This window comes from Strix uralensis, chromosome 3 (genome assembly GCF_047716275.1).
Source record: "Strix uralensis isolate ZFMK-TIS-50842 chromosome 3, bStrUra1, whole genome shotgun sequence".
Taxonomy (NCBI): Eukaryota; Metazoa; Chordata; class Aves; order Strigiformes; family Strigidae; genus Strix; species Strix uralensis.
Window position 1 is genome coordinate 34,995,155 of NC_133974.1, and position 25,323 is coordinate 35,020,477.

At 46.9% G+C, this 25,323-nt stretch overlaps 2 protein-coding genes across 2 annotated transcripts; one reads left to right on the forward strand and one right to left on the reverse strand.

Moving 5' to 3' along the window:
- Positions 1-52: 52 nt before the first annotated feature.
- Positions 53-7,388, forward strand: MTO1 (mitochondrial tRNA translation optimization 1). The gene is given in 13 exon segments (XM_074861879.1): positions 53-256; positions 479-678; positions 1,440-1,557; positions 1,726-2,015; positions 3,136-3,248; positions 3,388-3,578; positions 3,837-3,967; positions 4,431-4,635; positions 4,719-4,890; positions 5,606-5,724; positions 6,225-6,382; positions 6,563-6,762; positions 6,764-7,388. Coding segments are annotated over 12 exon segments (1,917 nt in total). The 5' UTR covers positions 53-256; positions 479-483; the 3' UTR covers positions 6,789-7,388.
- Positions 7,389-18,303: 10,915 nt separating this feature from the next.
- EEF1A1 (eukaryotic translation elongation factor 1 alpha 1) lies at positions 18,304-23,010 on the reverse strand. Its single transcript, XM_074861881.1, has 8 exons — positions 22,823-23,010; positions 21,822-22,012; positions 20,720-20,899; positions 20,295-20,591; positions 19,886-20,036; positions 19,447-19,703; positions 19,002-19,236; positions 18,304-18,706 (listed from the first exon to the last, which is right to left on the reverse strand). Exons 2-8 carry the CDS (start codon positions 21,963-21,965, stop codon positions 18,582-18,584), a joined length of 1,389 nt encoding a protein of 462 aa, XP_074717982.1. The 5' UTR covers positions 21,966-22,012; positions 22,823-23,010; the 3' UTR covers positions 18,304-18,581.
- Between the last annotated feature and the right edge of the window lie 2,313 nt (positions 23,011-25,323).

Genomic DNA, 25,323 nt, shown 5'->3' on the forward strand with positions numbered 1-25,323 from the left:
CCCCCCGCTCCTGGCCCCGCCCGCAGGCCCCGCCCCGCTGCCGCCATGTTGCTGCGGAGCAGCTGCCGCCGCCTGGCGCTGTCACCGCTGCCGCGGCCCGGGCACCGCCGGGCGGGCAGCGAGGTCGGGGCGGCACCGGCACCGCGCTACGAGGTGGTGGTGATCGGTGGGGGCCATGCGGGGACGGAGGCGGCGGCGGCGGCCGCTCGCGGCGGGGCCCGTACGCTGCTGCTCACGCACAGGATCGGCACCATCGGTACCGCTGGGGGGGATGGGGGGTTGCCCGGGTGGGTCGGGTCGGGGCCAGGCTCGGCTGCGGGTGGAGACGGGGGGAAGGTACCGCGGGGAGCCGGCGGGGCCTGGCCAGTTTTCCGCAGGCGCCTCCGGTCTCCCCGGTGCGGGGAGCGGCGCTGAGCCGCGGCGGTTGCGGGGGCTCGGGGCGGCGGTGGTGAGGGCAGTCCGTGTGTCCCTTCCCCAGGGGAGATGTCCTGCAACCCCTCCTTCGGTGGCATCGGGAAGGGGCATCTCATGAGAGAGGTGGACGCCCTGGACGGGCTGTGCGGCCGGCTCTGCGACCGCTCCGGCGTGCACTACAAAGTGCTGAACCGCTGCAAGGGCCCGGCGGTGTGGGGGCTCCGCGCCCAGATCGACCGGGGCCGCTACAAGGAGAACATGCAGGTGAGGGCGGGCGGGGGCCGGCGGCGGGGCGGGCTGCCGGCGGAGGCCGAGCGCCCCTCTTCCCTCTCGCAGCGAGCGACGTTTACAAGTTAAGCTTGGCCTTGTGCGGAGATAAGACGGTGTCTGCAAGAACTCGACCTGAGCTGTCCTTGCGCTGGATGGGCGCTCCGCGGAGGAGCGAGCGGGCCCGGCGGCCGGCCCTGGGGCCCAACGGCACCCAGTGTGCTCCAGCCGAGGCCCCGCTGAGGCAGAGGGGTTACAGAGCCATCAGCTTGGGACCCGTGTCGCTCCTGTGAGCGCCAGGAGATTGCCCTCTGTAAGGACACATTAACCATTTATAGGGATGTCTGTACATACAGACTGGTAAAAATGTAGGTATCTGAAGTATTGGTATAAACTACAGAGCATGATGCGGGGGTTGTTTTGTATTTTAATATTTTCTTATCAAACCTAGACAGCTTTCTGTTTGGTACTTTAGTGAAGTGTATATTGTTGGAGCTCAGCATAGTTTAAAAACTTTAGCATTTTATATATAGGTTAGGCTTTGCGACCACATAGTTTCCTTTGAGCTTAAACTCTACCTGTGAATGAAAAGTTCTACTTGGTAGATCAGGAGAGTACAGTAATTGAGTGTCTGCTAAGTGACCTGGTAAGAATGGAAAGGGGAAAAGGGTGATAGATTTTTTTTGAAATCAGCAGGGTTTGGGACTGCCCATGTCTCATAACTTTCTAGATTTTTGCAGTAACTCCTTTCATGACAGAAGGAAATCCTTAACACACCGCTGTTGACAGTTCATGAGGCATCTGTGGAGGATCTTCTCTTGACAGAGCCGGAACCAGACCATCCTGGGAAATGCCGAGTCACAGGAGTCGTGTTGGGTATGTGCTAGTAACTCAGTAGGCACCTTCAGTTACTCTACACTAAGAGCAGCCTTTGGGATAAACGTTTCTGATTCATCAGTGAGGAAGCTGAATTGGCTGGTAGAAGTGATTTAGGCCAAGTGTAACTTAAAACATATGTGCATCTCTGAAAACTTGCTGTTTCAGGGGATGGGAGCACAATACATGCTGGGAGCGTTATCCTGACCACCGGTACGTTTCTGAGGGGTATGATCTTCATTGGACTGGAGATGCACCCCGCTGGGCGGCTAGGGGACCAGCCAGCCATCGGCCTGGCTCAGACTCTGGAGAAACTGGGATTTGCTGTGGGCAGGCTGAAGACTGGGACGCCACCCCGACTTGCCAAAGATACGATTGATTTCAGTGGTCTGGAGGAACGTGCAGCTGACAATCCTCCGGTGCCGTTCAGCTTCCTCAGCGAGGCTGTGTGGATCAAGGTGGGATGACACACATCAAATGCACATAGTGCCAGGTGGGGGCGGTGGGGAGCAGTTCTGGGAATGTCATGTTTGGAATCAGCCAGGGAAAGGGAGCTGGGCTGTATTCATACTTGGAGGTGTTATGTTTCTGAGGACTCTTGATGCAAAGGGAGAAATTGCTTGTTTTCTTTTCAAAGCCAGTACTTTCTCACTTCTCAACTTGAGAGCTGCTTTCTTTTAGAGTCAGAATTGCATGAAATATGATATTGTTAGTATTCTTCATGTGCTGGTTACATGTGTTTACAAAATACTTCCGGTATTAGACCTATATCGTGGAGGTTTATGATGTCTTGCTTGTTACCCCAGCTCTAGAATAAGATTAAAATGTTGAAATTAGAGATCATTAATAGTGTTGACTAGGAAGGAGAAAGGATGGGGTTACCCATAGAGGTCAGAGGTGGCATGTTAACAGTAACTTTAAAACAGTTCATTTGCCCCAGAGCATATAGGAGTTGCAATAACCTGTTATAGTCGGGGTGGGGGCAAAAGTAGTATCACTTAAGTCATTGGTGTGTGTAGGAAAGGTTTTAATGAGGTGACGTGCAACATTACTACTACTTTCAGTGTGAGTCTATTGACTCTTTTTTAGAAAACTCAGTAAATACTTCACATGGTGGGTTTTTTTTCCAAACCTTGAATTTTCTATGTTAATGGCAGGGTATTGAGACATTTCTTTGGGTTTTTTTCTTCACCAAACTCTTTAATTGGCTGTTAGCTGTAGGGTCAGCACTTACTCTTCGTGCTTCAGAGCTTTGAATTCCTGTAGTTAATTTGAATGCTGTGATGTAATGTGTTGCTTTAATAGCAATATCCATCCTGTAATTAGGAATACAGTGTATAGAACTTGAATTCTGGACTCCTGAGTTCTGTTCTGTTCTTGGTCTGCTCCTGGGCATGTTGCTCAAGCTCTCTCATTGCTCGTGTTCTGTCTCTACAGTGGGTATGACAGCACTATCACTTCCTAGAGAGATGGGGAGCCAAATGTCATGGAAAAGCTCTTGGAGATCCTCAGAGTTGTTCAGTAAGAGTACAGTGTTGTGACTGATTTAACTTAAAAGTGAGCTTTGGCCTCTTTCAGCCAGAAGATCAGCTGTCATGTTATCTGACTCGCACTACCCTGAAAGCCCAGCAAATTATCCGTGATAACCTCCACCTGAACCACCATATAAGGGAGACAACAAGGGGCCCACGGTAAGCATGTGGCATCATGCAAGGCTGTCACTGACAAGAGCTCACAATCTGTCTGAAACTGCAGGTGTCTCCTGCTTTGCTTCTGGAAAGTTACTTTTTCTCCATGTCAGGTGGTGCTCATGGCTATCTACTGTTGCAGGTACTGTCCCTCTCTTGAATCAAAGGTTCTGCGCTTCCCAAACCGAGAACATCAGGTGTGGCTGGAGCCTGAGGGCTTGGAGTCCAATGTCATTTACCCCCAAGGCATGTCGATGACGCTGCCACCTGAGCTCCAGGAGCAGGTGATCAAATCTGTCCCAGGCTTGGAAAAAGCAAAGATACTACAGCCAGGTGAGGGGGGTGAATAGTTTTAAATCTATTTGTCATATTGCTTAACAATTAATAAAAAACAGATTCTGTTTAGAGCATAACAAAACAAAGGAAATATATGAAGTAGAATTAATTCTTGGATGCAGGGATTTTTCATTAGTTGCTTTTAAATTGTAAATGAAAGTTGATAACCTAAGTCATTCTGCCTCACTGATTGCCTTTGCTGATGAATAGGGACCTTCAAAATCCCTCCCATAAGATCTGTCTTGTTTGTTGTAGGCTATGGTGTGCAGTATGATTTTTTAGATCCCCGTCAACTGACTGCTTCTCTTGAGTCTCGTCTTGTTCAGTGCCTCTTCTTTGCAGGCCAGATAAATGGCACTACAGGCTATGAAGAAGCTGCCGCTCAGGTGGGTGAATCTGATCATGTACTCCCAGCGCTCAGAAAGGGATATTGCCTTGGCGGTTGCCTTTGCAGTCTTGCTAGGCCCATCTTGTGCTAATGAGCTGTCCTTACTTTTGTTGCTCACCCCAATTCCAGACTTGCCCAGATATTTTTAGTTTTAGTATCTACAGTTGCTGTTACTGAGATTGCAGTAACAAAAGTAATTGGAAGCACTGCCAAATGTTTCAGCATGGAGACTCTGTGATGGGTATAATTGAAAACATGTGGGAATTGTCTGTAGTCATGTCAGCAGTGGGGAGGAAGCCCTTCAGACATTTGTAGTATGGCAAGAAAGAAACTGCCTAGATCCCTAACACAGGCTATTGCATTTTCCAAGGTACAGTTTGATACATGAGTCTTTGGAGATGGATGTGCTGATATCTTAGCCACAGAATAAATGGGTTTTGTTCTGTTTTCTGTCTGCCTAGGGTGTGATTGCTGGAATCAATGCTTGCCTGCGGGTTCATGGCAAGCCCCCTTTCATTGTCAGTCGCACTGAAGGCTACATTGGTGTCCTGATCGATGACCTTACCACTCTGGGCACCAGCGAGCCATACCGGATGTTCACCAGCCGCGTGGAGTTCCGCATGTCCCTCCGGCCTGACAATGCCGATGCCAGGCTCACCCACAGAGGTATTTTATTATGGTGGCTCTTGGAGTGAGCAGCCCTGCCTGGTTTGTATACCTTTGTTCTCACACACCATCTGTCTCTGCAGGCTTTGAAGAAGCTGGGTGTGTGTCACAGCAGCGATATGAACAAGCAGTTAAGATGAAAGCTGCTTTAGAGGATGGAATTGCAACACTAAAATCCCTTCAGTTCAGCATATCCAAATGGTCCCAGTTAATACCAGAAGTTCCCATCAGTAGCAGTCGAAAGTCGCCTGTCAGGTAGAGGTTACAGCTGAAGCTTTCAGGTCTGACCTACACTTTCTTTAGCACAACTGGCTAGTGGTTTCAGACCATTTGTTCATCCTTCCTCAAGCCATCAGTACTCCTAAGATTCCACCTTTGGGGGACAGACATCTGATGTTTGCCTATAGAATAAGTGCGACATTGGTGTTTTTACTATGCCACGTTTCCTGGTGCTAACATAGGCTCTCAAAGCAAGGGCATATTCCACTAGCCCAGCCAGTTTTTGCTGTCCTTGTTGAGAGTGTCACCAAGTGGTGACAGTTTTGCAGTGGGTTGCTGCTTTGCTGAAAGCTTGATAAAGCAGGGATTGATTTCAGGCTAGTGTCAGATGGTAGCCGTTCTTGTACACGAAGGCCCTTGCTTCCCTTACCCATTCTTTATCTCACCTTACCTTTACTGCTGTTTTAAATCGGTGACTAGGACCTGGCTGACTCAGTCTCTGTGAAAGGTTCCCCTTGATGCCCTTACCTTGTCTCTTCTATCTTGCTGTTCATGTTTCATAAAGGGTCCCTTTTCAAGAGTTTAACAGCTCTTCTGTGTACTGAGAGAAGATAGTAGGGGGTTGAGCTTGGCTCTGCAGTTGTTCTGGCATATGCTGAGATCTTTACAAGTTTGAGCTGGGAACAGCTCTAAATCTGCCTTACACAAGTGGCTCCTTCCTAACATGAAAACTCACTGCTGTTCTCCACAGTGCCTATGACATCCTTCAACATCCAGAGGCCAACATGGAGGTTATGGCAAGGGCTGTCCCAGAGCCCCTGGGAAAGCTTGCTCAGTGGAGAGAACTGGCAGCGAGATTGAAAATAGAAGGTAGAGTACAAGAGTCAATGATCTCTTAGTGGCATCTGCATATGTTCTATTCAACAAGGGGAGAGCCAATCCATTAATCCTAGCGTGTTTAATGTTGCTGCTTAGTGAAATGAGACACTATTACCAGAGTATGCACCTTTTACCATAGACCACAGCCCTATACAAGCACCCATGTTTCACTTTATGGGGTGAGATCAATTATTCATGTTCACTGCTGGGTTTTTCCTCTTTACTGCTCTGTCAAATAGACCATCCTTTCCTTGGATGAGAGGAAAAGCCAACCTGTGTATCTTAATTCCTGTAACAGATTGAAGAGTGTGACTCCTTCCAAAGTAGTGATGTGAATTAGGCTCTTTAGTCTGTGAGGCTGGAAACTTCTTTAGGAGCTTTTTACTGTCTCAGCGGAATTGCTCATTCTGCTTCCAAGAATTCTTGCAAGTGACCTGTTTCACATAAACATCTATATCTGGTCATCTTGTTTCCCTCCTCTTCCGTCACAGCTGCTTACGAGTGGTGTGTAGTCAGTCAACAGCAGGAAATAGAAGAAGTGCGTCGTGATGAAGCCCTTCGACTGCCAGAGGACCTAGATTACTTTGCCATTGACGCATCCCTCTCAGCGGAGGTGCGGGAGAAACTGGACTCTAACCGGCCCCAGACGGTAAGATACTGGGCCACAGCAAGGTTGAGCAGCAATGAAATCCCTTCTCTGTCTCCCCAGGGGATACAGAGGGGTGAGGAGAATCAGGGAAAGGAATACCAACACCTTTTGTTCTCATTTCTCACTAGCTCCAGTGTGTAGATTTGTTCTCAGTTAACTTGTTCCTGTTTTCACATGCAGATTGGTGCAGTCAGCCGCATCCCTGGAATTACACCAGCTGCTATCGTTAACCTGCTAAGATTTGTGAAAACCAATCACCAGAAGACAGAGAAGCTAAAAGCTTTACCTCAGACTGGCAAGTATTTACCAGGGGAAATGTACTCAGAGAAAACAACTTCCCAAAGACAGATTTCAGCAGAGTTTTCTAAAGAGGAGCCAGAGTACCTTTGTTAAAACACCGTTGTAGAGAGGAGAGGTGTGCCCCTCCTGCCAGAGTATGTGGCAAGATCACCTGTGCTCATGAGCCTCTTCACAGATAAAACCCATGCTGGCTGGATCCGAGGCAGTTCCGGTTGTGTCCTGTGGCAGTGTCATGGAGTAGAACAAAGGTGTTGAATGCGCAAATCTTAAGTAAATGCTCAGGAGCCTAAATACAGCCTGTGATCTTGCCAATTCAAATGAAAAGACTGGGGAATTGCTTTTAAAATTCCACTCATTTGGAAGATGTCAGATAGTCAAAATCTGTTATAAAGCATCTTGGAAAGGACAGTGTTTTGCTCTTCTGAAACGAGTAAGAAATGTTACCATGCTTAACCCATGGCACCGGGAGAGGATTTGAGCTGGAAAGTGTGTTCCGTTGACTTCAGTACTTGTGTTCATAGCTGTGCACTGACTGCACACAGTCTGATGTTTTACTGCGCTGCTAGCCAATAGGAAACACTTGGCCGTGAAAACATGTGCAACGTGAATATTTATGTAACTTGCGTAGGAGACTGATCAAATGTAAACACTGTATTTTTTTTTTTTCTCCTTTAAAATAAAACTTATCTTGAAACTTGCTGAAGAACTTGGTTGTCACTTAGCTTTCAATAGAGCCTTGGCCATTCTCTGAGTCCCAATTCACACAGGTAAGGGGGGGTGAGGTTCACTACAGAGCTGGTGAAGGCAGCTGGAGGGAGACTCACTGCCTAGGCCAGGGTGCTGAGGAAGGTGGGGGCATGTCAGCCCCTGCCCGGTGCTGGGGGCCAGGGGCTGGGTGGCTTGGCAGCCCAGGGGAGCAGGACCAGGGGTTTCTCATCAACACTGGTCCTGCAACTGACACCAGTACAACTTGCATCTGAATAAGATACACTTTGGCAGTCAGTTTGTCATGTGCCATCAAGAAACACTAAATTGAAGCTGTTGCTGTGCGCCTACTGAATCCTTGCCTGACAGGCAGCAGTCTCTGATGCTAATCCAATTTTTGAACATCCTATGAACTGACTGGACGAACAGGCTTGGGAACAAGTTTTGCTGCAGTTAAATCGTAGAATCATGGTCTAGGTTGAAAAAGACCCTTAAGATCACTGAGTCCAACTGTAAACCACACATGTATACACAGCTATTGTTTTGAAATCATGATCTTGGACTTCTCTCTGTCTTGCTCTGGGTGAGCGGCAGCTTTCCTGTCCAGAGAAAGGAGTCAGAGCAAATCCTTTTTGTTGAGAGACCCTGTCATGCAGCAGGAGGATGGCCAGAGCTTACAGCTTTGGGGCATCACCTACCTGCCTGAAAGCATCTCCCTGTCACCAGCTGTTGGCTTCTATAGAACAGCTTTAGACACGTGATCTGTACGTCAGTTCATGTCAGAATGGCTCAGAAAAACTCACGAATCTGCCCCTTTATGGCTGTGGCCTGTTTTCCTGTTGGCTTTGTTGGTTCAAAGAATTACTTCCACCTTGTAAACCTTCAGTTTAGTGTAAGGAAGGCAGCTTTCTGTGGTGTAACTTAGGCTCCTGGGATGGTGCTCTTGAAATTCTAGCTTGTGAATCCAAAGAAGCCCTGAATCCCGTGACTCTGTGCCTATTCAAAGCAGCGGAGTCTCTGATTGAGAAAGTTTCATGCTTTCTTCACTGCATTATCTTTGTGGTGTGTTTGGTTTTGATGTACCTATGTCTAAAAACTTGGATCTAGGTTTTACAGACTAGGAAGGAAGCCCTATTGACACCTTCATCTCACTTTTAAGCCAGTTGTGCAATTTCAGAACTGCATTTCCTAGTTCTTGTCAGCAGTCATTTGACAGAAAAACCTTGCTTCTGATAATGTGTGTCTTGACAGGCAAGCCCCTTGCACCCTGCTACAAAAGTAAACACTTTTTCCTTAGCTTTCTGTGCTATGTTTATTTCTGAGCTACAAAGGCCTTGCTTCTAGTCTCACACACACCACTGTGAATCAAAGGGTGATTCCACTGAGCGGCACCGGTGTCAAAGGAAGAGCAGGAGTGTGGTTTTCCTTTTCTTACTTTTAGCAATTTAATAGCGCACAGCTGTGGTCTGAGAGAGTTAGAAAGCAGGGAGAGAGTTAACACTGGGGGAAATTGGAAGTCAGAAGTGCATGGATGCATTGCTTTCCAGCAGATCTTTTTGTAATAACTGCTCTATATTTCAGCATGAAGTGGGTCTTTAGCCACTGGTGAGCTCCCTTGTTAAGACAGGGTGTCCTCTGTTCACATGTGTGTGTTGATGATGTCCGTATTTGCTGAAATGGAAAACCTGGCACGTGCACAAGTTTGAGGACTGACTGTTCCTCAGGTATTAGTTTAAACTATATAGGGCTTGTCACAACATCTCGTGCTTGTTGAACAGTTCTCATTCAAGAAGACCTTTAACATGAAAAGAAATCATAGATACAAGTAGTTTGATTTGTTTTGTTAAGAAAACCAAGCACAGAAAGGCCAAATAATCTGCCATAAATGCCATGGGCAGGTAGCGTGCAGACATCATGCCATTTGCTTTCTAACTCCACTGGGGATTTGTTACAAGGCCCAAGGTTTGGTTTTTATGGGAAGGCAAAGTGAGCTTAGACCCTCCCAGGTCCTGTGGTCTCACTAAGGCCGACAGGATGGGAAGGGCAGAACCAGAGGAGCGTGCCTTTAACATGGATGTCTGCTTGCTTTTCCTTGGCTGCGTGGTAATGAATTGCACTTTGTCCTCCTGTAATCCTTCCTGTGACCAGGCAAGCAGGGAGAGAAGGACGTGTGGTGAGGTTGGCCTAACTTGTTGCACATACCAAGGGGCTTTGTGTTTCCTGTTTCAATGCAAGTCTCTCTTTTTTTTCCCCTCCTGCAGAACACAGGTCTGGTGATCAGCAATTTTCCCTGAGTCAAATTTCCTCAGCTCTCTACCATTCTATCTTGTACCAGATTTTCAAGACAACTGTTGTCTTCCTTTCCTATTCTAGTTTCCATTTTATATGGTACTTGGACTGCCCAGTTTCTTAATCTTTTCTTTATTTCTGCCTGGAAGATGAGAGCAAGAGAAAAATGGGAAGACGTTTTATGCTAGGAGACACTAAAAGCTGTCACCATCACAATCTTTTATGGTCTCAGTGCTGCTGAAACATTTGCAGTGGTGCAGCAGTGACTGTGCTAAATGGCTTGCCTTAGTCCCCCACTTTGCTGGCCCTTGCAAACACAGGTGTGCCTCTTAGTTGAGCATTGCCTTTGCACTTTGGTAGGTAATGATCTTCACTTGCAGTCATTTTAGATGCTCAGGGTTTATCAGCTTTGATGCCTCCACCTCCCAGTGACAAGTATCTCAAGACTCCATTTAGTGGATGCAGGAGGAATCTGCTGTCCCCTCAGAGCTGCCGTTTCCATCGGAGAGGTGCTCTCTGTGCTTCACCCCAAAGCACGGCCTGTGCTGCTCAGAATCCTTCTAGGTGTTTGTTTCCATCTCTTGCCATGTCTTCACAGGGCTGGTGAAAAATGAAATGTGTCTTTCCCCTCTTGTGCTGAAAATTCGTGGTGGCTGGAGCATTCAGCTGGAAGACGGGAGGCTTGCTCTGCAATTGCAATTGCAAAAAGGGCAGAGAGAAAGGGATTGATTATTTTCTTTCTAAACTGCTGTGTAGGCTTAACCCTGCATGTGTAACTCTGAGGGAGGAGACAGATGTGGGTTCCCATCAGAGGCTCTCTGATGCCAGTCACGATCGTACAGTCACCATAAACAGTGCCTGGGCCTTGACTTCTGTGCCAAGGAGCACAGGAGTGGCAAATCTAGCCTGAAAGCCAGAGGCTGCAACTTCTTCACCTCTTTGCAGACTTAAGTCTAGATATTTTGACAGCCTGTGATGTCTCCATGGGGTGCTCACCTATGAACCACAGGCTCAAACATGTCGTTGTTCTCAGTTTGCCCATCTGTGTCCCTACAGAGTCAGGGTCTCCCCCCTGCAGGAGTGGGTCTGCAGAGCCACCACGAGCGGGCTGCCAATGGCTCAGCACAAGCTGATGCTGCGGTGGAGACAGGAAGCGGATGAAGTGAAGGGTGGAGGCATTCATGTCTAGCATCAGCTGCAGCTCCCAGCACAAGCCCCAGGAGGCACGTTTTCGGGCACTGCTGGGGACCGATCAGCACACGCTGTTCTTGTTCCAAGTGACTTAGCACTTGATGTGGTTAACTGAAGAGCAGGCAAGAAGCCAGGTGGGAAATGAGCTCACTCTGTGCCTTACAGGGCAGCAAGAAGAGAGAGGAGCTGACAACAGGCTTGTGACTAGTCTCCTCGGGTGCAATTTTACATGGCCTAACTTGAAAATTGCTCTGTATCAGCAGGTGGTGGGTTGTGTCACAAGCATACAGGATTTTTGGAGTGACAAATGGACAGGCTGCTGTGGCTGGTACTGCTGAGCTGGCTGCTTCAGCGAGGTTTTTGTTCTTGTCCCACCGCAGCTCATGGGACTTTGGCTGAGTGGCCGCAGGCCAGCTCTGTGACACTGCCCCAGAGCGGGGCCGGCCGATGATGGTGGGCATCAGGCACAAGCTGGAAGCGGCTGTACCAGATGCAGAGCAGTCACATCACAAGCCGTGATCTCAGTTCTCCTCAGCTGTGCCACGAGTGTAGAAATCCCGGGGATTCATGCCCAGAAATGAGTCACAGGAATTACCCTCATGAGGAAGTGACTGCATAGCTCTTGTTCGGGGTTGCTCTTTCCTTTCCCTGGTCCCCATACACACGTACATCCCCCTTCCTTCTCCAAAGAATCAGACTACTGCTGTCCATAAAAACACTTCAGCAGACTACATAATGCTAGTTATTATTACTAGAAATAACAGTCGAGTAGGAACAAACCTATAATTACACTTAAATTCATCTACTCTTTTTTTCTTTTTCCCCTGGGAAAGGCTATTTAAGGTCTTGTTTTGCACAGAGACAACACCAAACAAGCCTACATCTCTTGCTCCATAATACCTGTGTCCTGTTAGCAGAGCCATAGCCCAGCTTATAAAACTAAATATTTACTAATATAACTAAATATATAAAAATAAATAATACTATATAAAAATAAATAACAACAAAATATTTAGTAATTCAGTGGGTTTTCACCCTATTTACTAAGGAATTAGCTTAGAATCCAGCTTCAAAACAGGAACTGCAGATTTTTAAGAAGTCTGGCAATTGCAATAATTAAAAATGAGAAAGACATCTTATTAATTTATATATGTGTATATATATTTTAATATATACATGTACATGTATATATTATACATTATACAACCCTCAGCAGCGCTACAGGCTTGGGGAGAAGTGGCTGGAGAGCTGCCAGTCAGAGAGGGACCTGGGGGTGTTGATTGACAGCTGGCTGAACATGAGCCAGCAGTGTGCCCAGGTGGCCAAGAAGGCCAATGGCATCCTGGCTTGCATCAGAAATAGCGTGGCCAGCAGGGACAGGGAAGTGATCTTAGCCCTGTACTCGGCACTGGTGAGGCCGCACCTCGATTACTGTGTTCAGTTTTGGGCCCCTCACTCCAAAAAGGACATTGAATTACTCGAGCGTGTCCAAAGAAGGGCAACGAAGCTGGTGAAGGGTCTGGAGCACATGTCGTACGAGGAGCGGCTGAGGGAACTGGGGTTGTTTAGTCTGGAGAAGAGGAGGCTGAGGGGAGACCTCATCGCCCTCTACAGCTACCTGAAAGGAGGTTGCAGAGAGATGGGGATGAGTCTCTTTAACCAAGTAACAAGCGATAGGACAAGAGGGAATGGCCTCAAATTGCACTAGGGAAGGTTTAGACTAGATATTAGGAAGCATTTCTTTACAGAACGGGTTGTTAGGCATTGGAATGGGCTGCCCAGGGAGGTGGTGGAGTCCCCATCCCTGGAGGTGTTTAAGAGTAGGGTTGACATAGCGCTTAGGGATATGGTGTAGTTGGGAACTGTTAGTGTGAGGTTAAGGTTTGGACTAGATGATCTTTAAGGTCCTTTCCAGCCTTGATGATTCTGTGATACACATACATATACATCAAATAAAAAAATGGGAGCTTTGCCCAAGATGTGAGCAGGTGGCTGCAGATAAGCAGAATCTGAAACCTTCTTTTAAATTTCAGCCCTACCTGCAATAAAACCCCTCCAGTAGGGGAAGGTTGTCTCAACTTTCCATTGCTGTGCGGGTTTGGAGTCGGCTGCCTTGCCAGCTGGCCAACTACACTGAGCCCTGCAGAACAGGGACCTGGGGTGGGAATCTGGGCTCCGCTGTGGCTCTTCCCCTTTGTGTTGAATAATCCAGATTTTACTGGGCTGAAAGGGAAAAAGTGACTGTGATTGCTGCTGGCAGGGCAGGCAGGGCCCCGAGTTAGGAGTGAGCTGGCTCTGGTTCTTTCCAGTGACTATGTAATACAAAAAAATAACGTATTAACCCATGGACTTGTGCTTGTGCTGGGCCTGAGCTAGCAGATGCTTTTGCAGAAGGACAAATGACCAGGTTACTGGACTGCTCCACTCAGAAGAGCCAGGAGAAAGCTCTAGCACGGTACGACAGCACACTGAGGACAAACCTATCACTACAGCATCCTTGAAAGCACACATTTGGCCCATGAGGGATGTCACCAGTGAAAGCTTAGATACCTTAAATGCTTGGGTTTTGGGTTTGTTTTTTTTAAAGGAAGAAATAAACAAAATCTGCACAAATTCAGAACTGTTAAGCATAGGCACAGCTGCTTGGCAGCCACCCCTTGTGCACCCCACTGCTGCCCCACCATCCCCCCTGCCCACAGGCCAGAGACTGCCCCTAGGGGAACCGCACCCTAATTTATCTCCCCATTTCCTCAAGTACTTCATCCAGGAGCTTTCGAGGAAAATACGTGTTTAACTGTCACCTTATCAGTGCAGAAGAGCTACCAGATTTGAATTATGTTGTGTAAATATTTGAAACACAAAGGATTAAAGAATTATTGATAGGCAGCCAGAGAAAGTAACCTCATTTAAAAAAAAAAAAAGCAGCAGGCAATGCTGTAATTGATTCATAATGCAGAAGTAATCTGAAGAGACTAAAGAAGATTCAGAAAAGGCTAAAAAAACACGGCTTCTGTGTTTTGGAAATCAATATGGTTTTGTCATCTGCCAGGTTTTCATTCAGCTCTTTAGCACCCTGGGTGCTCTCTTCAGCACCATGGGTGTTCTCTTCTTCCTCGTGAAGTGAAGAGGTTTCAGCCTTCACCTTGGTAAGCACTAGGAGCATTGCAAGAGAGATGACGATTTGGTGTTATATTCTGTGGTCACAGTTTATTCCTCTGTTTAGCTCATGGTTTGGTTATTGTTAGGATGTGCAGTTTCAGAAGGATAAGTTCCTAGGCAGAAAGTACTTTTTGGTGCAAACAACATGAAGAATTTGAGGACATGAAAATAATCATCATAAACTGAAATGTGTTAATACTGTCAGGAATTTGCAATTTGCAGTGAAAAGCAAGAAAGAGAAAAGAATTCTTGTAGAAAGGGTCTTCAGATGGTGCAGCCACTTTGAACAGGACCTCAGAGAAGCACAAGCCACACAGGGACTGGGAAAAAAGACGACTGGCTGATCAGCAAAGGAAGATCCATTTTAGATCTAGGAGCAAACATAAACTGAGGATTGAGAGAAGTCAGTTAGATCTCGCAAGGGATCTTAAACAGCTAGTAAGAAGTTCTGCAGCCCCTTGCATGAAGGTAGGCAAGGGAAAGAAACTGCATTGTTTTGAAGGAAGCACAAAGCAAAACTTATCCTTGGTTGCCCAAAACATGGCAAAATTAGTTACCTCAACCTGTGCACACCGCTGGTTGGCAGCAGCTCCTCAGGGCATGTGTCTCTGCGAAGTCCCTGGCTCCCTCAAGCAGGGTCCTTTCCCTGTGCCCTCCCTCACACACACATACACCCTCCACAGCACAGCCACACTGCAGCAGCGTGCATCAGGAAAAACAAACTAGCTTGGACAGCACTGAGGTGAAGAGGCTTTGAAAAAAATAAAGGAAAAAGCCTCCATCCTTGACAGCAAGTAAGGCTCCTATGCACTACCACTTCGGGGACCAGCAAAAATAAATATTGTGTGGCTCAGAATATGGCAGCAGGGTGCTGCTGCGGAGGCAGGGCACTCATCAGCTCTCCGCTGTCTTCCTCTGCCCCTCAAGCCCACCCTAGGCACTACATAAACATTTAACTAATGTAAGTTAAATGTGGGTGAGTTATATTTGTATTACAGACTAAATTTATGCTGTTCTTAAACATATATTGAAACACTTCGTACCAAGAAGGAAAAGGATATCCCCCTACAGTACAAATTTTGGTTTTGCATGGTTTTATCTTGACCAAATCTAAAATTGAAAATACGAGTTTAGAGAAATGTTATTTGACTCAAACAGAGCTTGTCAGTACCTTTCAACATATATTGAGCCAGCTACAATTGGAGTATGAATTAGTCTTTCATCTGCAATTTCACTAAAATTAACTATACCAGTTACTAGCCTTGTATGAGCTGGTTTGAGATAAAATTAAAATACCTTGGGGTAGTACCCTGAGCAGAGCACATTTCATTCCAGCCTAAAACATTCACCCAAACAAAACTGAGCAAGTAGTTACTTGGCTACAGCTGCTACGACCGTGATGCTCCATTTCCCTACACAGACCAGGCTTTGTTGCCTCCCAGTCCCCAAATACTTTGCCACATAGATTGTTGGAATATTTCTGTGTACTAAAAGCCCTCCAGACTTTGAAAGCATGCATCATCAACTAGAAATTATGTTTAAACCTTCCAGCTCCCCACTACCACCTTCAGCAATAAAACTCCAAACAGATTAAATATAGTATTCTAGCCAGTTTTCTGCCTTCACAGCTAGCTACATCACCATGGCAGTATGCTTTCACGCTTCTGTATAAACATCACCAGCATTGCAGGACAGTATGGAGTTAAGGACAGCTGTAAGAGTTGCTTAAAGAAATAAGCAGTCAGAAGACAAATACAGTTCTCAACTATCAACATTTATTAAAAGTTTGACCAAAGCAGTTTTATTCCCAAGTTTTTTTTACAAAAGTCTAACAATTTCCCCAGGTAGTCAAAGGTTAATAGAAGAACCGAGATGGCATTGCATTAGTGCATAGAAAGCAAAACTGGTCTACAAAAGTAAAAAAAAAAAAAAACAAACCCCAGACTTTGTGTAAAATTGAGGGTTTAAATACTTGAAAGCAATAGCTAGTATCGCAGGCATTCACAGGTGTCTTTGTTTTTACTGCATACAATGTAATTGTTTTAGCTGCAATAGTGCCTGTTCCTCTAGGCTTCAGCGTTTTTCTCCTACAGGAGCAGAACCACCCCCCTCTGCCCCAAGCTATGAAGCTCACTTGCACCTGATCACTTGGGCCGTTTTAACATGAAACATCCTCCCAGGCGCTTTTGCAGTTGCCACGCTTTGCACTTTCTGATCTACATACAGCTGATCAGAATGGCCTCTCCAAAGAGCTGCACTGCCTGCCTTTAGCTGCTGCCCTTCCTTCAGCTTCCGCTAGTTCAGATCAGAGACACTTCCATGGCCTATGCTATTCCAAACCTTATTTTGCCTTAAGGCTTCAGTTTGAATCAGTTGCTTATTACAAATTCATTCCCAAATGGTAATAGAGCAAGTATACCCAGCTGAAGACAGCACTGTGCGAAGAGGGCGGAGGAACTGTAGACTGGATGTTGCACATCCAGGCCGCAGCCAGCCAAACCAAACATCCTGCACCTACACAGGAACATGTACGAAATCGAACAAACGCAGAGCTGCACGGAAGGCGCAGTTTGTGCCAAAGCCGTTTTTCTTTTCATCATTAGAACTTTGCACTTTGCTGAACCAGTCTGACCAAAGTCTCTCAGAAAAAAGTCAGCAGTTAAACTGAAAAGCATGCAAAGATTTGGCAAGATAGTTCAGCTTTATTATGGCAACGGTACCTCTGCCTCAACTTTAAAGTTATGTACTTCCTGTTGCCTTGGGGATACCAACAAACCTTTAGCAGTAATTTAAAAATCATGGTGAGATTCCTCTACTGAATTCCAGTCTTCTACAGAGACTGAAGCACTCTAACCCTTCCTTCCGCTGTACCCAGTACATCTGTACCTTCAGAGACGGTGTGGTGTGTAATGCTCCAAGGTTTTACTGTAGTTAAGACACAGAAGGTGAGCAGAAAAGGAGAAAAGGTCCAACCAAAGCAAGTAAGAGCATGAAAATAAGTAATAGCAGTTGAGCATTATCCAAGCAGTACAGATATGTTATGAGTTCCTGCAGAGCAAGCACACAGCTGAAGGAAAACAAACGAGAGAATATAGCTGTTACAGACAGAACAAACATACTGGTGTTATGGGAACAATAATCCTTCAAAGGTACTGAATTCTTTTTGAACTTATGTGGGGATGCTGTGGGGAAATTGTGTTAAAGGTTAGTAAAACAGCTGCATCGTTATGCAAGCCAGACCTGATTATCCATTAACTGCTTGTCTCCATTTACCAATTCAAAGCCCCAATTCTGGAAACCCCATTTGTCACAGCTGGCATTTCTTAGAGCCCGAAATGCTTTACCTGGATTATTTTTCTAGTAATTGTGATCTTTTTGACTAGTTACCCAATTCCACTCCGATTGACCGTTTGAGCCAAATCTTCAACCCCACTGCTAAAGAGACAGCAAGCATACAGCCCTGCCACGTCACTGGGTGCTGACACAGCAGCGCGCATTTATCACATCGCTCTGGGAAACGCACCAGGACGTTCTCCAGACATCCCAGAAACATCCCTGACCCAAAGTTCAAAAATTCAAAACCATCAAGCAGGACAGGTATGAACACCATCCTGTTGGAAGTCAGTGGAAATACCTGGTTTCTGAGGTTTGTTCTTGAAAGAAAAACTGAGCAAGACGCAGTAATGGTGGGTCAGAGACAGCCTGACAAGCGTCACAGTATGCTCAACAAAATTTGTTTTTGAAGTTTAACTATTTAATGTCTTACTATATATATATTAGAAAACATTTAAGTGATCTTGAAAGGTCTACACAAATTAATCATCTCCCCAGAAAAATACCTGGTTTTGCTAGCCATTAGAAAGATCTGTGACAAGACACTTGGGAAACCCAACTCTTGATTCTTTATGTTTCTTCAAGGTTAAATGTGTTTTTGTTCACACCATTTCTTCTTCCCAGTATAAAGTTTTTCTTGGTTTACACAATGCATCACAGAATGCACCAGAACACTGTGACTGTTGCCTCACATTTGTGCTACCCAATCTAGAAACCAACTTTAAAGACGAGAGCACCACAGAATTTATTATTTTTTTTAAGGCTTAGATCAGTTCAAACTAAACCTGCCACTGAATTTTGCTCTGGTCTTCAGAAACAACAAATTTGAGTATTTCTTTGCCATTTCCGAACTTACTCAAGTAACATTCATCCTTTCTGATCCCACCAGGACCGTATATAGGTTTTTCTATGAACTTGACGTTAACCCAAAGAACACAGAGACGTAGCATTGAACTTTTGTTTTAATGGTCTCAAATTCTGTGACAGATTTTTGGTCAAGTTTCCATTTTAAAAAATTTATCGATTTTAAAGACTAATAACTTAAACTGCCACGAAACAAATGGTCCACAAACATTCCTTTCCTTCTGAAGCTTTTACGATGCATTGTAATCATTAACCAGTCTTTTACTATTAAACTTAAATGGCCAATTGAGACAAACAGTTCTGAGACCGTTCTTCCACCACTGATTAAGACTGAGGTGGCAGCTGATGTACAGAATTTTCATTTAGCCTTCTGGGCCTTCTGGGCAGACTTTGTGACCTTGCCAGCTCCACCAGCCTTCTTGTCAACTGCCTTGATGACACCAACAGCAACCGTCTGTCTCATGTCACGCACGGCAAAACGACCTGAAAACAAAAACATTGTTTATGACTTTTGTCTAGGGCTACATACCCACAGTGTTCTCCGCACAGCAGCAACACACAACTTGTGTAAGTGGGCAAATACCACTCTAGGACAGTAAAAACTGCATCAGACTGGGACAGAGATACCACAATTATCCAGAAAGCACCCCTGTACAACTGAAATTTTGGTTCCACTTCCAAGTCACAGCTTACAGAACACACTACATCTCGGTAGTAGAAATCGAGGAGCATCTTTTTCCCAGGGATCAGTATTAACACATTTTAGGAGATGGCTTACCGAGAGGAGGGTAATCAGAGAAGCTCTCCACACACATGGGTTTGCCAGGGATCATATCAACGATGGCAGCATCTCCAGATTTCAGGAATTTGGGGCCATCCTCCAGCTTCTTGCCAGAACGACGATCAATCTTCTCTTTGAGCTCAGCGAATTTGCATGCGATGTGAGCAGTATGGCAATCCAGCACAGGGGCATAACCAGCGCTGATTTGGCCAGGGTGGTTCAGGATAATAACCTAGGAAACCAAGAAAAACAAGTTAACACCAGGATAATTTTGAATACCGATGTCTTACAAAGTCAGAGCCTTTCATGTGATTTGCTTCAAGCTAATGGATCTTGGAACGCAAGTCCATGCCACTTTATAGCTTAGCCTACTAGTAAGAAAGAACAATTTCACAATACAGAGCTACATTTCAAACATCTTTAAAAGAGCTGCAAAAATTACCTGTGCAGTGAAGCCAGCAGCTTCCATTGGAGGATCATTCTTGCTGTCACCAGCAACATTTCCACGGCGAACATCTTTCACAGACACGTTCTTAACATTGAAGCCAACGTTATCACCAGGCAGAGCTTCGCTCAGGGCTTCATGGTGCATCTCAACAGATTTTACTTCAGTTGTAACGTTGACGGGAGCAAATGTAACCACCATGCCTGGCTTCAGAACACCAGTTTCCACACGACCAACTGGTACAGTACCAATGCCTGTAAAAGAGAAGCAGTATTAGCAATTCAGCTCAAGAACATATGCCCTTACAGGAAAAAACACTTTAGACAAGTATCCTGCATTTTCCACTTGAAAAACCAGTTCTCGGGCAAACAACTGCACTTCTGTCCCATACATTAGCTGTTGCTGGCAAGTGAGAAGCATTACAGTGAACACATACCGCCAATTTTGTAGACATCTTGAAGAGGCAGACGCAGAGGTTTGTCAGTTGGACGAGTTGGTGGCAGGATACAGTCCAAAGCTTCAAGGAGGGTGGTTCCACTGGCATTGCCATCCTTTCGGGTAACCTTCCATCCCTTGAACCAGGGCATCTGCAACAGAAACAAGCCCAGGCATAAACTGTCTGCAAAGTTTAATGGCACAAGGCTAGAAAAGACCAAATAGCATATCTCAGCATCACGTCAGCACACTATTGCTGAGTAAGAATTTATGAAGCGCTCGGATTTGATTTCTGACTGCAGCGCTTCCAAACATTAACTATTAAAACACATGTGCATTTTACTACTGCATAGTTTATCTCAATAATCCTCCTAGTTTCATCTGTTACTGTAAAGAAATGTCAAACCTACATTAGAGCTAGGCTCCAACATGTTGTCTCCGTTCCAACCAGAAATTGGCACAAAAGCTACAGTGTCTGGGTTGTAGCCAATTTTCTTGATGTAAGTGCTGACTTCTTTGACAATCTCTTCGTATCTCTTCTGGCTGTAAGGTGGCTCGGTGGAATCCATCTTGTTGACACCAACGATCAGCTGTTTTACACCCAAGGTGTAGGCCAGAAGGGCATGCTCACGGGTCTGCCCGTTCTTGGAAATACCAGCCTCGAACTCACCAACACCAGCAGCAACAATCAGGACAGCACAGTCAGCCTTTGAAGAGAAAAGAAACCCTCATTATAATGCTTGCAACACGTGTCAAAAGTATTAGGGGAACCCTTCCCCACCAATCAATGAACAATTTGCCCGAACTCTTGAAATCCTTAGCTCTATTTACATACCTGAGAAGTTCCAGTAATCATGTTCTTAATGAAGTCTCTGTGTCCAGGAGCATCGATGATAGTGACATAGTATTTGCTTGTTTCGAATTTCCACAAGGAAATATCAATAGTAATACCACGTTCACGTTCAGCTTTTAGCTTGTCCAAGACCCAGGCATATTTGAAGGAACCTTTGCCCATCTATGGAATTAAAAGAAAAAAGGCTTGGGTTTTTTTTTCCCTATTTTTGAAGAATGGTATGTATTTGCATTTACTTCAGAAAAATCACACACTGGCTAAAGAGCAAAATCTAAGAATAGTAAGTGGTTCAATACTGAAAAATGTTGCTGCTTGTAAAACAGGCAACAAGACACACTTGGCACTGCTAGTGAGAGATGCCAACTGTTTCCTGTTATTTAACTTGTTGACAGTTTAGCCCTCTTGACAGCTTGTTAATTGCACTAACAGATCTTCAGGACAGATCTCTTGAGCCTAAGCGCTACTATCAAGTGACCTCTACAAATATAAGTACTCTTACTAATGCAATCCCTGTGATAATTAACACTTTTAACTGCCACTCAGCCCAACATCCGCTACATTTCATTCTGCAATGTGCTTATGACCACCTATGCTGTTATTATACAGGAAAAAAAGGAAAAAAGTAGACCAGTAAGACTTTCTACAGGTTCAAACACCAAATCCATACCTTTCTCATTTTCAGAAGTAGACCTTATCAGAGCACCTAAATTTTATCCTCAACTTAATGTGTGCAAAGACTGAAGCTGGGAACTTCACTTAAATTATGATTCCAGACATAATTATGTAGATGCAGCTTTAGACTACATTTTTTCTCCCTCATTCTACGCTTCACAATTTGAGCTCTGCCAACTAACATAATGGCGGATACAACACTTACGCACTTGTTCAACTACGGGGACAACTGCAACCTAACTGCCACCCCGTGGCCACAGAACACTTACGCACTTGTTCAGCTACCGGGACAGTTGCAACCAAACCGCCTCCCTGTGGCCACAAAACAGTTTGCAACTAAGTTTTGCAACTAAATCTCTCTTTATTCATCCCTGCACCGCGAAATCCTGCTGGATGTCACAGTCCCACCCACCTCAGCAGCTTCCTTCTCGAACTTCTCGATGGTCCTCTTGTCGATGCCACCGCATTTGTAGATGAGGTGGCCGGTGGTGGTGGACTTGCCAGAATCGACGTGGCCGATGACAACGATGTTGATGTGGGTCTTCTCCTTTCCCATTTCGGATGTTAGTTAAGTTCCTTCTTTCAGCGAAAGAGAATCGACACCTGGAAGTTCCCCAGACAAATACTAGTTATGCCTCCAGCGCGGGCGCCCTCCCCAGGGCCGCCGGCGGGAACCCGGCCGAGGGGGCGGCGGGCAGCGATGGCGGCCCCGCGTGCAGGGCGGCCCGGGCAGGCCCGGCCGGGATGGAGGCCCGGCCCGGCCCCGCCCCCGCCGCCGGGGGCGGGGCGGGCGGGCGCCGGCCGGGGGCCCCCGCGGAGCGCCCCTCGCGTCGCCCCCTCCCCGCGCCGCCGCCGGGCTCGAGTTACCCCCGGCGGCCGGGGCGGCGGCGCGGCGGGCCCGGCGGGGCTGACGGGCAGCGCGGAGGGCGGGGCCGGCCCGCTCCTTTGTGTGACTCACCCCGCCCGGGCCGCCGCGTCCTCCATTTTGTGGAGCTGGCGGCAGGAAAGGCGAGCGGCCATTTTTTTACTCGTGCCCCATCTCCCCCTCCCCCACCGCGGCCACGAGCCCGGCCGCCCGCCACGCAGCGCGCGGCCCGGCCCCACCGCCCCCCGCGCAGCAGGGGCAAGCGGCCGGCCGCCCCCGGCCACACGGTCACGCCGGTCCGTGGGCCCCAGCGCGGGGGAGGGGATCGAGGAGAACGATGCGTCGCCATCTCCCCACCGCGCGCTCTCCCGCCTGCCGCCCTCCCCCACCAGCGCCCCCCGCCCCTCCTTCCCCCGACCGACCCCCCTCTCCAGCGCACCGCTCGCGCGGCGGCGGCCACCCGCGGGCTCGCCGCCCGCCGGGCCCCCACGGTGCCCGGGTCCCTGGCCCGGCCCACCCCCGGCCTGCCCCGCACGGACGCGCCTCACCTGCAAGGCGCCGGCAAACCCGTAGCGAAAAAGACCGACGGCGTGAACGCCGCCCCTTATATACCCTGGGCGGGGGCGGGGCCTAAGGGACACGTCACCACTCCCGGCGGCCCCGCGACCCCGCCCCCGCAGCCCCGCCCGGGCGGCCGCGCGGGCAAAGGGCGCTCCCCGCCCCCGCCGCGGGGCTGCCTCGGGGCCCGCGGGGCCTTTCCCGCTCCCGCCTGTACCGGGAGCCTCCCCCGCCGCCTCTTCCGGGGTAAGCGGACAACGGCCACCCGTGGGTAGCGGGACTGGGCTGCCGGTTCCTCTGTCCCTGCGGCGGGGCGGTGCCGGGCTGCGCTGGGGGAGCGGGGAGGTGACCCCTTCCAGCGCCAGGAGCGGCAGCGGCCGAGGGGAGCCGGCAGGAGCTGAAAGGGAGCAGAGCCGAGGGGGAGCCCCGGGTGCTCGGTGAGGGCGAGCGTTTGCCCCGGCCCCTCCCGCGGAGGACAGGCGCCGCGGCGGAGCTGGAGGCCGCGGGGACGAGGCGTCGTCACACGTTGCATCATGGCCCGGGCCGGGGGGGGACGCAGCAGCTAAAGGAAGTCCCGGGGGAATAGCCCCGGGCAAATTAATTACGTTTCTTATTAGGGACACAAAAGAACTCAATGCCTGAGATTAGCAATGCTCAATTAGTTACGTTGACTAGCCTACATTTGCTACTCGTTTAAGATTACGGAATGCATGAACCCCCCCAACTCATTATGCTGCAAGTCTCTCAGAAACAGAGGTGGGGGAGGAGGGAGAGAGCAGGAATTTCAGGAAGCTTATTACACCAGAATAAGAAACAGCATCGTTTGGCTTAAAAAAAAGCAAGCTTTTTCTTTCTTGTACCATTAGAGAACAAAAGTAGACGTGGCTCAGAAAACTTTGGCACAAAAATACAAATCAAGGCGGACACACCTTAAGCAAAGATGCATCTGAAGTGCAAATGTATTAAAAAGAATCACTTAATATGTGACTTCTGTGTAAGAAACCAAAACTGCCGAAGTGTCCCTGTACTGTATTTTCACATGAGAAAACTGGCAGCCCTAGCAAATTATTTTTGAAATCATGGCAATGAGGAGTCACAAAACAGCTCACAACATCAGAAATAAAAGTCCTCGTGATTTCAGTGGATTGTTCTCCTGTTTACTCCTAACTGATGTAAGAAAATCCATTACATATTCAATATCTCCCATATCTATTCAAATGAAATTAAGCTGAGAAGCTGAACAAATATCTCCATTTGTTCTTTTAAAATGATCTGCAAAGGAAACAAAGCTATGTGCTCTGTTTTTTTCTTCAAGTACATTACATGCCTATGTTAGAAACAGTCACTTATATATATATAACTATAATCCCATTGATTTGTTGGTATGCTCTTCAGGTTGCAGTTGTAAAGCATAGAAATAGCTTCTTGTTCAAAAATAAAAAAAGAACAAAAAATTAAATCCATCTCATGCATCTATACTTTCACTTGACTTCAGGTTTCTCTAGCTGAGATACACCCGGCATCAAATTCACTACAGTAAAGAGCTGTATTTCATGAACTGATATGGAATTGATGTGTTTCCACAATATGTGGTATTTTTCCACACGCAAGATCTAAAAAAAGGGTGCATTTTGTTAAAAAAAGGTGATTTGAGAGATGTCACCTTAGAGAAGATGCTGAGATTAGAATACACCTTTTACACAAAAATCCAGTTTCAGAGTAAAACCTGCAAAAAGGTTCAGATACTGTTAAACCCACTAGTTTTTAAGAAAGGAATAAAGTCATTAAGTTCTTTTTCTTCCCCTGTGTTTTTAGGCAGAGATTAGTGGCAGGGGTGGGGGGAAGCTAGCAATGGTTCAGCTTTCCTCCAACGTTTAGGGGCAGTTATTAGTGACAGCATTGCATATGAAGGCACAGTAATAGAAGGGCAGGAAAAGGGAGGTGGATCACTTTCTGGAAATGGAAATGCATTATAATAAAGTGATTTAGTGGCTCAGGCTGAGGACCAAAGGGTAATATTTGGTAAGAAAGCTAAGCAGCACTTTTTGGGTCTCCTATAAAGCAAAGACTGTTTGTGAACACAGCTAAAAAGCTTTGTTATTCAGGATGATTTGAAGTTAGCTTCTAAAATGTGTCTTTCTGTGGGGGCTATTTTCAATGGACTGATCTGTCAAAGTATCCATTCTCAAAAAAAGGTAGTTTAACACTTTCCAAATGTAGTCAATGACTTGCGCCTCAACAGGGAGAGGAGAAAGGAAATGTGTTACTGATCTGATTTCTCACATGGCCCATACAAAACTGCACATTTTTTTTTTAAGGGCCTTTTTTTTTTTAAGAAGGCTATTTCATAAAGGTAGTTAGAACTATATATTTCTTAAGATGGCAATTTCTGTGGTACGTACATAGCTGAAAGCTATGAAAGCTGAATTTGTTGGACAAACTTTTAACCACAGCCCTAGTTCAAGTCTGCAACAGTTGGGTTTTTTTCCTC

Bases quoted from the DNA above. Each gene is read 5' to 3' on its own strand.
- EEF1A1 (XM_074861881.1), bottom strand. From the start codon at position 21,965: ATGGGAAAGGAGAAGACCCACATCAACATCGTTGTCATCGGCCACGTC. The intron at 20,592-20,719 runs GTATGTAAATAG...TTCTCTTCAAAG, and splicing joins TGATTACTGGAACTTCTCAG to GCTGACTGTGCTGTCCTGAT. The intron at 20,037-20,294 runs GTAGGTTTGACA...TTTCTGTTGCAG, and splicing joins TGTTGGAGCCTAGCTCTAAT to ATGCCCTGGTTCAAGGGATG.